The 14,805-nt window shown below is 42.1% G+C and overlaps 1 protein-coding gene across 3 annotated transcripts in view; it reads right to left on the bottom strand.

Moving 5' to 3' along the window:
• Positions 1–14,805, bottom strand: part of LOC120927185 (dentin matrix acidic phosphoprotein 1-like) — a 115,674-nt gene that overhangs the window by 19,112 nt on the left and 81,757 nt on the right. For all 3 annotated transcript variants that reach the window (XM_040337689.1, XM_040337691.1, XM_040337688.1), the window contains 2 exons: positions 9,700–9,752; positions 9,193–9,609 (listed from right to left, as the gene is read on the bottom strand). In XM_040337689.1, the coding sequence (XP_040193623.1) occupies positions 9,193–9,609; positions 9,700–9,752 (470 nt within the window). The remainder of the gene's footprint in view (positions 1–9,192; positions 9,610–9,699; positions 9,753–14,805) is intronic.

Genomic DNA, 14,805 nt, shown 5'->3' on the forward strand with positions numbered 1-14,805 from the left:
AGGCTACAATTCGCACAGGCTAATCAAAATTGGACAATAGAAGATTAGAAAAACGTTGCCTGGTCTAATGAGTCTCGAATTTCAGCTGCGACATTCAGATGATAGGGCGTTTGGCGTAAGCAACATGAAAGCATGGATCCATCATGCCCTATATCAACGGTTCAGGCTGGTGGTGGTGCAATGGTGTGGGGGATATTTTCTTGACATGCTTTGGGCCCCTTAGTACCAGGTGAGCATAGTTTAAAATGGTTGTAAACCCCTTTAACACACATTAACCTACAGGTAAGCCTTAATCTAGAAGGTCTCTAAAAAGGTTTAGGAGATATTTGCAGAAAAGACAGGCACAGATGTCTATGGTTCATGCGTCGTAGACATCTGGCGCAGGCGCACTGAGTGTGCCGCTTCTAACGGCGATTATGCCGTTAGTGTCGGCACCCACGCGCATCCGGACAGTCACAGTGCCGAAGCAGCAATACCTGGGAGTCACTCCGTGTATCATGGCGGCGACAAAGGAGGTGTCGTCTGAGGACCGCTGCTGGGGCTTCGATCTCAGGCAAGTTATTCATACTAGCTTATTATGCATAACTATGCATACTAGCTCATTATTCCTTTGTCTTGCAGGGTTTTTTTTTTATTTAGAGAGGGTTTACTTCCTCTTTAAATGCCACGGCCTACATGAGTATTGTTGCTGACCATGTCCATCCATACTTCCAGCAGGATAATGCACCATGTCATGAAGCTCAAATCATCTCGAACTGGTTTCTTGATTATGAGAAAGAGTTCACTGTACTCCAATGGCCTCCACAGTCACCAGATCTCAATCCAATAGAGCACCTTGGATTTCCATCGTGGAAGTGCAACTGACAAATCCGCAGCAAATGTGCGATGTCATCATGTCAATATAAACCAAAATCTCTGAGGAATGTTTCCAAACCCTTATTGAATCTATTTTACGAAGAATTAAGGCGGTTCTGAAGGTAAAGGGGGTTCCAATCCGGTACTAGCAAGGTGCACCTTATAAAAGTGGCCGGTGAGTGTAAGCTGAGGTAATATGTCATAGAATTTAGATTGACAACATAATGCACAGCTACATTAGAGAGCAACACACCAGCGTTGCAGCACCATGTGGTGCTCTGCATTAAAAAAATAAATACAAATTATAATTTTTTTTTACATTTTTTGGTTGTTGAGGTAGCCTATTCCAAATTAATAAAATTGCCTTAAAGTGGAAATCCTTGTTGCTTCCAGTTCCTGACATCACACAGTGAGGGAAGGAACAACATTTGTTTCTGGGGAAGCTGATGCCGCCAGTCGCATCCTTACTGGGCTCCTCAATCGCTCGGGAGAGCCTGATAAAGACAACAGCTGGAGGAGGTGGGACCGCCTTCCACCACCTGTAAAAGTAATCCAGCGGTTAGGATTACAAAAGTAAAAACAAATGTGCAAAATCACCAAACTTAGAAAATATTAACAGGATTATAAAAAAAGCTTCAATACCAGGATAAATATGTACGTACATTGGTATTGAAATGCTTAAATTCTGGCCATATGGTATGTTCTATATGTGGAGTCCAGACCAATCATTGTGAACAGAATAATTCCCCTTTGCAAATTTGGGGCTATCCGTAGTTTTTCCATGCAGCAGCTACCAGTCTTTGTGGCAATTATATAGTGTATTATGAAAGGTTGGTGAAGTTTAGGTCAATTATCATGTGTTAAAAGTAGCAGAGTTAAAGCAGGGTCAGGAAACATTTGTTGTTTCAGTACCGAAAACATAAATGTGAAAATATTTCACTAGAATGTAGATATTTTAGAACATGTCCACCATAGGTGTGCAAGTGTGCCTTCTTCTCCACAACCTCTCCAGAAAGCAGAAGTAGTTTTGAGTAAAGGGTCTAGATAGGAACACTGGAGTATAGTACCATTGGTGGACCATTTTAAGACAAGATTCTGAGTGCACAATGCATTGGGAAACTAGGACGCTTGTGTGTTGCATGGGGTTAAGCTTTTTGGTAGAAACATATACATTAAAATGATTTAGGCATGAAAACACTTAAGGGTGGGTAAGCTTTCTGGACAATGAAGGCCAGAAGCCTATTCAGAGGTGGATTTTAAGAGTAAACTAGCGCTTAAACTCACAAGTAGGAAAACAAAGATAAAATCCAAATTAGGGCAGCTTACAACAGAACATTTTCAAGACACGCATGCAAAGTTTTCATAGACCCTGGGTTATAGGCAAATACCTTCAGTTAAATTGGACACAGGCAAGCTTTAGAGGACATACCCACTGGGTGCCTTCTCTGTTTGAAAAGGCTACGACACCCCCTGACCTGAATGAGGCAGAAAGCTACAGACCTTTCTTGGAGGGATATAGCTCGGGTAAAACGGATTAGTATGGGGTCCCAGATTTTTCTCTTGAGGAGAGCATAGCACATAGACTTTCCGTTTTTGTTCTGGCTGGGTGGCCTTGGGCTAATCTCGCATTATCGAGTGGGGTCCCCCTCTGTCGGGTTTACACCAGTATTCTGGACATTGGGGATTCTGTAACTAACAACCACCCCTCCCTTTGGACGCTCATTGTCTCATGTGGGGGTTTCGGAACCCATAGACAAATTGGGGATACATATATAAGGGTTTTGTGTTTTTGCTTATGTATATTTTTCTTAGGTATTTCGTTTTAGCACTAGCATTATTTATGCAAGTGTTTGCAAAATTTTTTTGTTATTTTCGTAACTCATTTTATGAGTATCATTTAAATATTCATGTATCAACAGAATTGATTGTGTTCCAACTTTATGGTGTTTTGTGTTTCCCTTGGTTAAGTCACCAGCTTGATTGTAGGTGCGGTAGATTGGGGTCCCAATGCTGGGGCTCAGGATATGTGATTCACCTTTGTGGATCAATCCCGTGGCCCAGGGGTGGGGATCTCTTTCGGTTTTATAATTAATTTTTTTCATTCCCCTTAAGTGATCATTTCCTCATATTCTTTCCCATCCGTTGCCGGGTAAGGGGTGGAGGTATTTTTGCTTCCTCCCTTTTTGCCGGTTTGGGTGTAGTGTTACATTCTTATGGGCACCTAATGGCAACGGTGGTATTAGTTTCTTTCCTTTTTTCTTGTCCCCGTTATTTTACAATCATGGGTCAGAATTAATACTCGAGGGTGGGTTCACTCTATCGGAACACGCTCCATGCATAGGGTTATGAGAACTTGGAGGGCACCGAGTTTCCTGTTTAGTTTTCCCACAACTGGGTCCTCCCATTTCCATCATGTCCTCTGAATAACTTCCGGCGATCGGAGGTTCTCCGGAAGTGATGTTAGCCTCACAGACTGGCGTGCCCATCATCAATATGGCCGCAGAGCAACTTCCGGTGACCCACGGATCGGCGGAAGTGAGGTATCATCTCCATGACGGTACCCATGCCAATCGCCTATTGACGTGGCTCCATCATTCACGTGCTGCTTTTCCGCCATGTGGAAATAGCGGCGTGTGGGATGCGGCATTAGCGACCGAAGCGTGGACGGGTATTTAAGAAGGCCATGGTGGGTATTTGCCGTCATTTCCCCTCCAGAGCCAGAGAGCTGAGGAGGTGCATTACATAGTGCTAATAGTTAGGGGGGCTATACAGAGAAGCCTTTTGGTGGTAGCTGAACCCCTTGTCTGCCCTGGGTCTACAGGTCTGTTTCGGACCAACCTGGTGGATCAACATTTTTTCCTTCTGTGTTGACACATGGGTGAGTGGCCACTGTTTGTGTTCCGTGTCTTGGAACTTTTTGGGATTGTTCTTGGGAGATATAATTTCTCTGCAACTTATTCCCCTTCTTTTTCCTTTCCCTAGCTCGGTTTTGTTTTTGGTACAGCTGTTGCTTGCATTTAAAGGGGTTGTAAAGGTAAAAAAAAAATTCCCTAAATAGCTTCCGTTACCAGTCCTCCTTCACTTACCTCATCCTTCAATTTTGCTTTTAAATGTCCTTATTTCTTCTGAGAAATCCTCACTTCCTGTTCTTCTGTCTGTAACTACACACAGTAATGCATGTCTTTCTCCCTGTTGTGGAGAAAGCCTCTTGAGGGGGGAGGGGGTGAGCAGGATAGTCAGGACACCCACTAACACACAGCTCCTTTATCTGCAAAGTAGAGAGCGTCCTGAGTGAGAAGGGTGGGCAACAACTAGGCAGATAGAAACTGTGCCAACAGGCCCAACAAAACCAAGGGTCACCAGACCCAACTACAGCGAGCCGTTGAAAAATTGACCACAGAGGACATGACCGGTAGCTGGAAGCATAGCAGGGTATGCAACATGCATTTATTTATTTTTGTTTTACTCTCTGCTCGACCCTACAATTGTGTGTCTGTTGTCTTGTGTTAGGTTTTCAGCCACTCTCATTTCTCTCTCATCAGTGAAGGGAGTACATCTCCATTAAAAATGGAATAATAATTGCTTTGTTCTTCCTAGCATATTTCACATTATCAGAACACATATGATCCCCCCTTATTTGTTATAATGACAGAATAGATAAACCTTAAAAAAAACTTCACCTGCGGGTCTTGTAGCTTGTATTCATCACTGAAAAATGTACCAGTGGATTTATAGGGCTGAAATGACAGTTGTATACAAACACCTGTGGCCGCTCAGCCTGTACAAAATAATGCCAGAGTTTTATAAAATAAAACATGCTGTTAGCATGCATCTGCACAACTAGAGGTTAGGAAAAAATGAGCGACCCTGGACGCAGACAGATGTGCCAAGGCTTAGACACCCGTCCCCTAACCGCAGCAGAATTTTTGAGCTGTACTGTGTCATCCTAAAGAGGATATTTAGTCCTTCCAATTCTTACTATGGACTATAGCATGATCAGCCTATATTTGATAGAACGTACCAAGTGTGGAAGTAGTTCAGCAAAAGGACAATTGAAAGTGTAACACCACTAATTCCACAAAAAAACAGTTGTCAGTGCACAACAGAGCTTAGTGCATTTCTGATACATTAAATTACAACCAAAGGCAGCCTATATATTTTTAGTGAACCAACAACAAAGTTCATGAAAATGACACAATATAATTGTATACAATTATGATTACCTAATTTTACACCTGCAATCGCGTGCTCTAACCCCCCTCCCTGAGCCTGTGCTGCTGGATTCATATAGTGCTTCTAGGGGGAGTCTTGCAGACATAGCACGCCATTGCCCTCCACTATGCTAGCATCTGTGTTTTACACAGGGAATTACAGTTACCATTATTCAATGGGCAGTGGACAGAGGCAAAGGCGGGACATGGGAAGGGCATAGGTGGAATTAATGTGAGATGAGTGGCGTGTCTTCTAAGTTGATTGACATGCTAGGGCAGGGATCCTCAAACTACGGCCCTCCAGCTTTTGCGGAACTACATATCCCATGAGGCATTGTAAAACTCTGACATTCACAGACATGACTAGGCATGATGGGAATTGTAGTTCCTGAACAACTGGAGGGCCATAGTTTGAAGACCCATGTGCTAGGGCTTTCTAAGGAAAGAAGGCAACACCCCCTAATGATGCCGCCACACTGTAGTCTCTTCAATAACTGCATAACGCAAAAGGGGACAATGGAACCATTTGGAAAATGAGGAAGATATGTTGTCTCTACAATAGAGGAAGCCAACAGGCTGGAGGGGGAGCAGGTACATTTCTCTATAAACTTTCATTTTAATGACAAAGACAGACATATTTTACACCCTACTTAACCACTTCCTGACGGCCGTATACGACTATATACAGCCGCAGTATGGTTCTAAATCTCTGGGTCGCCGTCTTTTTACGGCCTCCGCTCCTCCGGGCCACTGGGGGGGCGCTGCATCACTGAGATGCCGATGCGCGGGCCTGGCGGCCGTGATGTCCAGATCGGTCACCTCCCCCTGTCAGTCCCCTTTCCCCCCAGTTAGAAACACTATGCAGGGTACACATTTAACCCCTCCCTCACCCCCTAGTGTTAACCCCTTCAATGCCAGTCAAATTTATACAGTGCAAATTTATAGCACTGATCGCAGTATAAATGTGAATGGTGCCAAAAATGTGTCAAAAGTGTCCGATGTGTCTGCCATAATGTCGCAACCCAATAAAAATCACAGATCGCCGCCATTACTAGTAAAAAAAAAAATAATAAAAAAAAATAATTCTGTCCCCTATTTTGTAGGCGCTATAACTTTTATTACGATTTATTTTTTATTTTTACCAAAAATATGTAGAATACGTATCGGCCTAGACTTTTTTTTTAAATTGGGCTATTTATTATAGCAACAAGTAAAAAATATTAATTATTTTTTCAAAATTGTCGCTCTTTTTTTGTTTATAGCGGAAAAAATAAAAACCGCAGAGGTGATCAAATACCACCAAAAGAAAGCTCTATTTGTGGGAAAAAAAGGACGTCAATTTTGTTTGGGAGCCACGTCACACGACCGCGCAATTGTCAGGTAAAGCGACGCAGTGTCGGGAGCTGAAATTTCACCTGGGCAGTAGGGGGGTATATGTGCCCAGTAAGCAAGTGGTTAATATGTTCACTTTTTTTTTTTTTACTTAGTTCTACGTTAACATTTATTTTTCTGTAAAATATTTGATTCAAGTGCCACACCTTACATTTATATACAAATTAATCAATTCAAGCATACAAACACAAATTGTATCAAAATAACATCTCTATCAAACATATGTGACAGTCTATCTTCTTTGATCCTTTTAAGCTTGCTGTTTAAACTGGTGCGGTTTCTAGCACCACTATGTGGAACTGCAATTTGTGTTTTTTGATTAGATAGAAAGTGATATTATCAGCATAATGTCATGTGGAGCTTCATGTGTTTTTTTTACATTGCTTAAGAGGATATGTGGAGCCTATAGCATTGTCATAAAAACATAATGGATGAACACTCATAGAATGAAGGAGAGGATTGTTCAAACCAAGTGCATTTGAGCTGAATATCTAGTAAGGTCATCTAATTTTTGGGGGGAGAAACCTTTTGCTGATGAAGTCACCCGTGGCAATCTGTGTATGATCACTGTGTATTTTATCACTTTTCCATAAGCACGAAGGACAGTGCCAATTAATGTGAGTGTTTTCATGCTTTTTTTTTTCTTTTTACTACATTTTTGCAAATGAAGAGTACTGTTGTCTTCTTTAATTAAATATACAAGTGACAGAGCCCTGCACTTGGAGCAGTGTTTCCAGTGGCATCAAAGTCCTTGGATTAATCCCTAACGGAGAATGATTGTCATGACTTTCCTGCTACCTCAGGGGTCATGGTGTTGAGGTGAGCGGTTCATTTGCTCCTTGGTGGTAAGACCCAGCACGTTTGCCCCATTGATGCTACATTTGTCATGCTTTATTCCACTGAATATGTGCACCTATTGACATTTCAACAGCATTTTGCAACTATTTTAGATTTTAGTTTATTGACTTTCTTAATATTCTAATACTGGTTTGCCCTGCACTCCTTTCTTTTGCATATAACTTATGAGCACAAAAGTTGAGCAGGACATTGGTTTGAAGGGAGCACACAGTGTTGAAAGACTAAAAGAATCAAAAGTAGATACACAGTCGCATATATTTGACAGACTCTGGCCCAGATTCTCGTACGAGTTACGCCGGCGTATCTCCAGATTCTTAGAATCAGTTACGCATAGATTTGTATTAGATCCGACCGGCGTAAGTCTCTTACGCCGTCGTATCTAAGTTGCATATTTACGCTGGCCGCTAGGGACGTGTACGCTGATTTACGCCTAGAAATATGTAAATCAGCTAGATACGCAAATTCACGAACGTACGCCCGGCCGACGCAGTACAGATACGCCGTTTACGTTAGGCTTTTCCCGGCGTAAAGTTACCCCTGCTATATGAGGCGTACCAATGTTAAGTATGGACGTCGAAACAGACTCAAAATTTTCACGTTTTAAGTCGTTTGTGTAAGACGTTCGCAAATAGGGCTGTGCGTCATTTACATTCACGTCAAAAGCATTGGCTTCTTGCGGGTTAATTTGGAGCATGCGCACTGGGATACTTTCACGGACGGCGCATGCGCCGTTCGTAAAAAGCTTCATTTACGTGGGGTCACATTAAATTTACATAACACAAGCCCACATCTTCCACATTTGAATTAGGCGGGCTTACGCCGGCCTATTTACGCTACGCCGCCTGGTTTGAGAATACTGCACTTGCCTGTCAAAGTTGCGGAGGCGTAATGTAAATAGGATACGTTACGCCCGCACAAAGATGCACGCTTCTACGTGAATCCGGGCCTTTATCTTGATTAATTTGTATATAGAACTGTGGCACAAAATACATTTTATGATTTTGAGATAGTGAGTGCAACTAAAACAAGTATTTGTAGTTATTTGACAGGGCTTGTAGGATTCCAGGAAGGTACTACATACTTTTTTTTTTTTGCCTTGACAAAGGTGTTAAGCTCTGCCTTAAAGAGTTACTATTATTATTATAATACAGGATTTATATAACACCAACAGTTTATGCAGCGCTTTACAATATAAAAGGAAAACAATAGTTATAATACAATAAAATACAAGAGGATTAACAGGGCCCTGCTCAGAAGAGCCAACAATCTAATAGGGACCCACAACAGTAAAATCAGTCTGTATATGCAGTAAAGCATGCTTGCTATATTCACTTTGGAACCTAAGGGGTGAATCCTCTGCATTGCGTAAAAAGGCTGTTTGATACTGTCTTCTCTGATCCTCTACTACTTTCACAGTCCCCAATCTATCTGCTGACCGAAAAGAGCCTTGGGGACAAGCTGCACATGCTCAGTTTGGTGTGCATTGACATTTTTTTTTCTTGGGAGGAGTGCATGTGATCAGCACAGGGCCAATCTGCACTGTCCAGAGAGAGGGTCAGGGGTCCTCAGGGGAGAATGAAAACTCCTCCAACAGGCTTGAATCAAACACTGATAGAAGAAGTCACAAGACTGCTCTAACTGCTAATGAGAAAAGGTACTTGCCAGTTTATATTTAGTAAAACCAGATATAGTGACCAGATGCAGGATACTGAGCTTATAAACACTTTAGGCATATTTTATAGTTACCGGATTTAAAAATGTATATATTTATCCTTACTCTTGAGAAATAGGTAAATAAAGAAAATGTAATTGAGGGGTGTACGCAAATATTATTTTTTGTATGCAAATATTTAAATGGATTTCTGTTTTACATTACCTCTTTGGTATCTTTCAAGCACTTAAGTTGTGTTGTCATCTCTGTTGTGCTTGGTTTAATGTCACATATTTGTTCTTCACTTTGTTTATTAATTTCTGTATCTTCATGTTCTACTTTTACATCTTCTTTGGTAGGATTTTTCCCTTTATCTAAGGGCTTTATACCTTCTTCTGAAGGCTTCTTATTCTCGCTAAAAAGTTTAATATATTCTTTTAAAGGCTCTGCACTGACTTGTGCAGGCTTTGCTCCATCTTTTGCACCATTCTGTACAGGCTTTGTTTCATCTTGAGTAGGCTTATTATTTTCTTCAGGTATTGCATCTTCTGGTACAGCCTTTGCATCTTCCTGTGCAGGCTTTGCAGTCTCCTGTGCAAGATTCTTATTCTGTGACGGCACAGTCCTAGTTTCACTGGGATTCTGTTTTTAAATCAAAGAAACTATAACATATCACAGCAATTAAAGTTTACTGTCTTGCAAAACAAATTAAAAGATAAAGAGAAATCTCACCGGAGAGCTGCCGCCTACTAAAGTTATAACACTCTTCCCTTGATTATGGACCACTGAAAAAATAAAGAAAGAAAGAAATCAGACACTGATGTTTCTAGCATATCCACCATCTCTGCATAAGAAACTAGGGGAGGTGTACTAAAACTGGTGCACACAGAATCTGGTGTAGCTGTGCATATTAACCAATCAGCTTCCAGGTTCAAGGCTAGGTTCACACTAGTATGACACGACTTTACCCTGCGACATCCGTCCAACTTTAATGAACGGGCATCCGGCTTTGATCCTGACAATACCAGGCACTTTGTGTCTGGTATGAATCTTTAGGGGAAACTCCACACCAAATAAAAAAAATAAAAATAAAATAAAAAACCCTTCGGTCTGGCATGGATTTTAAGGGGAACCTCCCAGGCAAAATCCATACCAGACCCTTACCTCGAGCATGCAGCCCAGCAGGTAAGGAAAGGGGGTGGGGACGAGCGAGCGGCCCCTTCCCATCCTGAACCATACCAGGCTGCATGCCCTCAACATGGGGGGGTGGGTGCTTTTAGGGCAGAATGGGCCCTGCGCCCCCCACCCCAAAGCACTTTGCCATATTGATGAGGACAAGGGCCTCTTTCCCAGACAACCCTGGGCATTGGTTGTCGGAGTTTATGGGCGAGGGGCTTATCAGAATCTGGAAGTACCCTTTAACAAGGGGGCCCCCAGATCCTGACCCCCCCACCCTATGTGAATGAGTATGGGGTACATTGTACCCAATCACCTAAAAAGTTTCAAAAATAAAACGCAGTATACAGGTTTTTAAAGTAATTTATTAAGGCAGCTCCGGCGTCTCTTCCGATTTCTTCTCCGTTCGCCAGTTCTTCTCTGTTTATGTCTTCTAGCCTCCTCCAGTTCTTCTCCCTCTGTCCATGTTCTTACTCTGCCAGGTCTCCTCTCTGTGCCGTCTTCTCCCGCCGATGTTGACTCAACACTCTTTCCCACTCAGATCTGGCACATCCCGGATCTGGTGGACAGATTACTGAGAGGGGCTGGGGAAGACCCAGCTGTCATGGTGCACGTTGGCACCAATGACAAAGTCAGAGGAAGATGAAGTGTCCTAAAAAATTTTTTAGGGTCTTAGGCGCTAAATTGAGGAAAATGACCTCCAAGGTAGTATTCTCAGAAAAACTACTTGTACCTCCAGCCACACCAGAAAGGCAGAGGGAGATTAGGGAAGTAAACACGTGGTTGAGGAGCTGGTGTAGAAAGGAGGGGTTTGGGTTCCTGGGGAACTGGGCTGACTTCTCAGTCAGTTACCAGCTCTTTAGCAGACGGACTGCACCTAAATGGGGAAAGTGCAGATCGGCTGGGAGTGAAGATGGCCGACAAGTTAGAAGGGCTCTTAAACTGGGCGCAGGGGGGGGGGGGAGTGTCCAGAGGTAAAGATAGTCAGTGCGGAACAAATTCCAGAAGGTAGTATTGGGGGCATTAGTGGGAGGTTGACTAAAGCACCTAAACCCAAGGCAAGAACAGTCCTATTTGCAACATCAGAACAATCAGGGGAGATAGTATGCGACCGGTCTAAACTACGTGGAATTTTCACCAATGCCAGGAGTCTGGCGGACAAGATGGGAGAACCAGAGCTACTGTTGTGAGGGGAGGATTTTGATTTTGTAGGAATTTCAGAGACTTGGTTCAACAGTTCTCGCGATTGGCTGACAACCATTCAAGGGTATTCTCTATATTGCAGGGACAGAGGGTAAAAAAAGGGGGAGGGGTATGCCTGTATATCAAGAACGATGTACATAGTTCTATGAAGTTTAGTGAATGTGAGAGATTACATCACTAAGAGAGCAAAGGGAGGTGGAATCCTTATGAGTAGAGCTACAAAGGGAGGAAGGGAAAGTAATACTGGGAGTATGCTATAGGACCCCTAACAAGAGGGAGGAGTTGGACCTCCTATCACAATTTGGATTAGCGGAAAGGATGGGAAGTGTCATTATAATGGGGGATTTTAATTATCCAGACATGGGCAGAAGGAACCACACACTCATCTAAAGCTCGCCATTTCCTAAATGTCTTGCAGGACATTTTCATGAGTCAGATGGTAAATGCACCAACTAAAAACAAAGAGTTACTAGACCTACTGATCACGAACAATACACACCTGATCACAGATGTGGAAATACGAGGCAATTTAGGAAAAAGCAATCACAGGTCAATTCGTTTTAGTATAAATCACACAAATAGGAAACAAAATGGAAATGCAAAGACACTGAATTTCAACTTCCCTAAACTACGATCCTTGCTAAAAGATACTAAATGGGATAAAATCTTAGGAAGAAAGAACACAGAGGAAAAATGGGCATGCTTTAAGAGCATATTAAATAAGTGTATTAGCCAGTGCATCCCAACGGGAAATAAAGTTAAAAGAGCTAATAAAAGTCCTGGGTTGCTTACCTCAAACGTAAAAATGCATATAAAAGCAAAGGAGAAGGCCTTCAAAAAATACAAGGCTGAGGGATCATCATCAGCATTCCAACTTTACAAAGAATGCAACAAGAAATGTAAGGGTGCAATCAGGGCGGCTAAAATAGAACACGAATGGCACATAGCGGAGGAGATTAAATAAAATCTCAAGAAATTATTTAAGTACATAAATAGTAAGAAAGGGAGGTCAGATATATTGGTCCTATAAAGAATGATAAAGGGAATCTGGTTACTAAGGATGGAGAGATGGCAAAGGTATTGAATTTATTATTTTTCCTCAGTCTTCAGAAGGGAATCGGGGGGGCTTCAGTAACCAAAACTGCAATGTCTATCCTCATGACATGTCACAGCCCTCATGGCTAACAGAGCACAGAATTAGACTTGAAAAACTCAACATTAATAAGTCACCGGGACCAGATGGCTTGCACCCAAAGGGTCCTTAAGGAACTCAGTTAAGTAATTGTCAGACCATTGTTCCTAATTTTTTACGAACAGTCTACTAACTGGAATGGTACCAGCTGATTGGAGAAAAGCCAATGCAGCACCAATATTTAAAAAAGGTGCTACATCCCTGGGAATTACAGACCAGTTAGCCTAACATCAATAGTATGCAAGCTCTTGGAGGGGATGATAAGGGACTATATACAAGATTTTAGAAATTACAATGGTATCATTAGCAGTAATCAGCATGGATTCCTGAAGAATCCTTCTCGCCAAACCAATCTATTACCTTCTTTGAGGAGGTGAGCTACCATCTAAATCAGTGGTCTCAAAGTACCGGCCCGCGGGCCATTTGCGTCCCGCGAACCAGTTATAAATGGCCCGCAGGCAGGGTGGAAGTGAGGGGAGCAAAGAGTAAAAAAAAAAAAAAAATGTCGTATTTGCGCAGCGGTCTTACAAGCGCACTTTTTTGGGAAAAAATTACACTTTTTTTTTATTAAAAAATAAGACAACAGTAAAGTTATCCCCATTTTTTTTAATATTATGAAAGATAATGTTACGCCGAGTAAATTCATACCCAACATGTCACGCTTCAAAATTGCGTCCGCTTGTGGAATGCCGACAAACTTTTTTACCCTTTAAAATCTTCATAGGTGACGTTTAAAAAAATCTACAGGTTGCATGTTTTAAGTTACAGAGGAGGTATAGTGCTAGAATTATTGCTCTCGCTCTACCAATCGCGGCGATACCTCACGTGTGGTTTGAACACCGTTTACATATGCGGGCGCTGCTCGCGTATGTGTTCGCTTCTGCGCTCAAGCCCGTCGGGACGGGGTGCGTTTTCTGGCTCCTAACTTTTTTAGCTGGCTCCTAGATTCCAAGCAAATTTGTCAAACCCTGCCTTACACCAGTGCTGGTGGTAATAATGCGCTCGCTGACACCAGTGCTGGGGGTTAATAATGTGTTCGCTGACACCAGTACTGTTGTTTTTGAAGTTTGAAAGTTTGCATGCGGCCCCCCATGGCATATGAAAACTTGTCTTGTGGCCCTCAGGTAATTTGAGTTTGAGACCCCTGATCTAAATAAAGGAAGGCCCATAGACGTGGTGTTTCTGGATTTAAAAAAAGCATTTGATACAGTTCCCCATAAACGTTTACTGTCCAAATTAAGGTCTGTTGCCATGGAGCATAGGGTGAGTACATGGATTGAAAACTGGCTACAGGGGCGAGTTCAGAGGGTAGTGATAAATAAGTACTCGGAATGGTCCGGGGTGGAAAGGGATGGGATAAACAGCTCAATCTCAGTATTTGCGGACGATAAAAAGCTAAGCAGGGCAATAACTTATCCGCAGGATGTGGAAAACTTGCAAGAAGATCCAAACTAATGAGGCGGGCAACTACATGGCAAATGAGTTTTAATGTGGAAAAAATTTAAATAATGCATTTGGGTGGCGAAAATGCAATCTACTCAATAGGGAGAATCTAGGATGGAAAAGGACCTGGGGGTCCTAGTACATGACAGGCTCAGCAATGGCATCTAATGCCAAGCTGCTTCAAGGAAAGCAAACAGAAAATTGGCATGTGATGTGTGCGTCACTGGTACAAAAAAAACGTAATTGTGTCAGATATATATGTAAATAAAAAGTGTGGCGCTAAAGAGAATAACCAAACAAAACCTATATAAAAGGTAGGCTAATTAGAGTGATTTGATCAGTGAAGTATATGAAATAAATATCTTACAATACAAAACCTATCAAGCATGGAAACAGACACCCAAATGAGCTCCAAGGACGAACCTTTCAATCCCCTCCTCTGCAAGTCAGTGGTGAATTTAGCATATCTATGGTAGAAAGATGGGAAATGTTCCACACACTGGACAAACATAAATCCATAAAGGAAGAGAGAGAAGCCTCCACATTGGAAATTTGGATGACGGAATTTATAAAAAGATATCCAACCAAATGAATATTCAGTAAAAACAGTCCAATAAAAAATGCGCAGTTTGGGGTGGCTTAGGCCAGCGTATTAACCTACGCGTTTCGTCTGCAAAGACTTTGACCCCGGTAATGTGTGCATTTATCTTGCAACTCAATATCGCATGAGGGAATTTGTATACACTTACAGTGGGATATGTATATGCTAGGTTATGTATTGTAAGATATTTCTTTTATACACTCTAATTAGCCTACCTTTCATA

The sequence above is a fragment of the Rana temporaria genome, chromosome 2 (genome assembly GCF_905171775.1).
Source record: "Rana temporaria chromosome 2, aRanTem1.1, whole genome shotgun sequence".
Classification (NCBI taxonomy): Eukaryota; Metazoa; Chordata; class Amphibia; order Anura; family Ranidae; genus Rana; species Rana temporaria.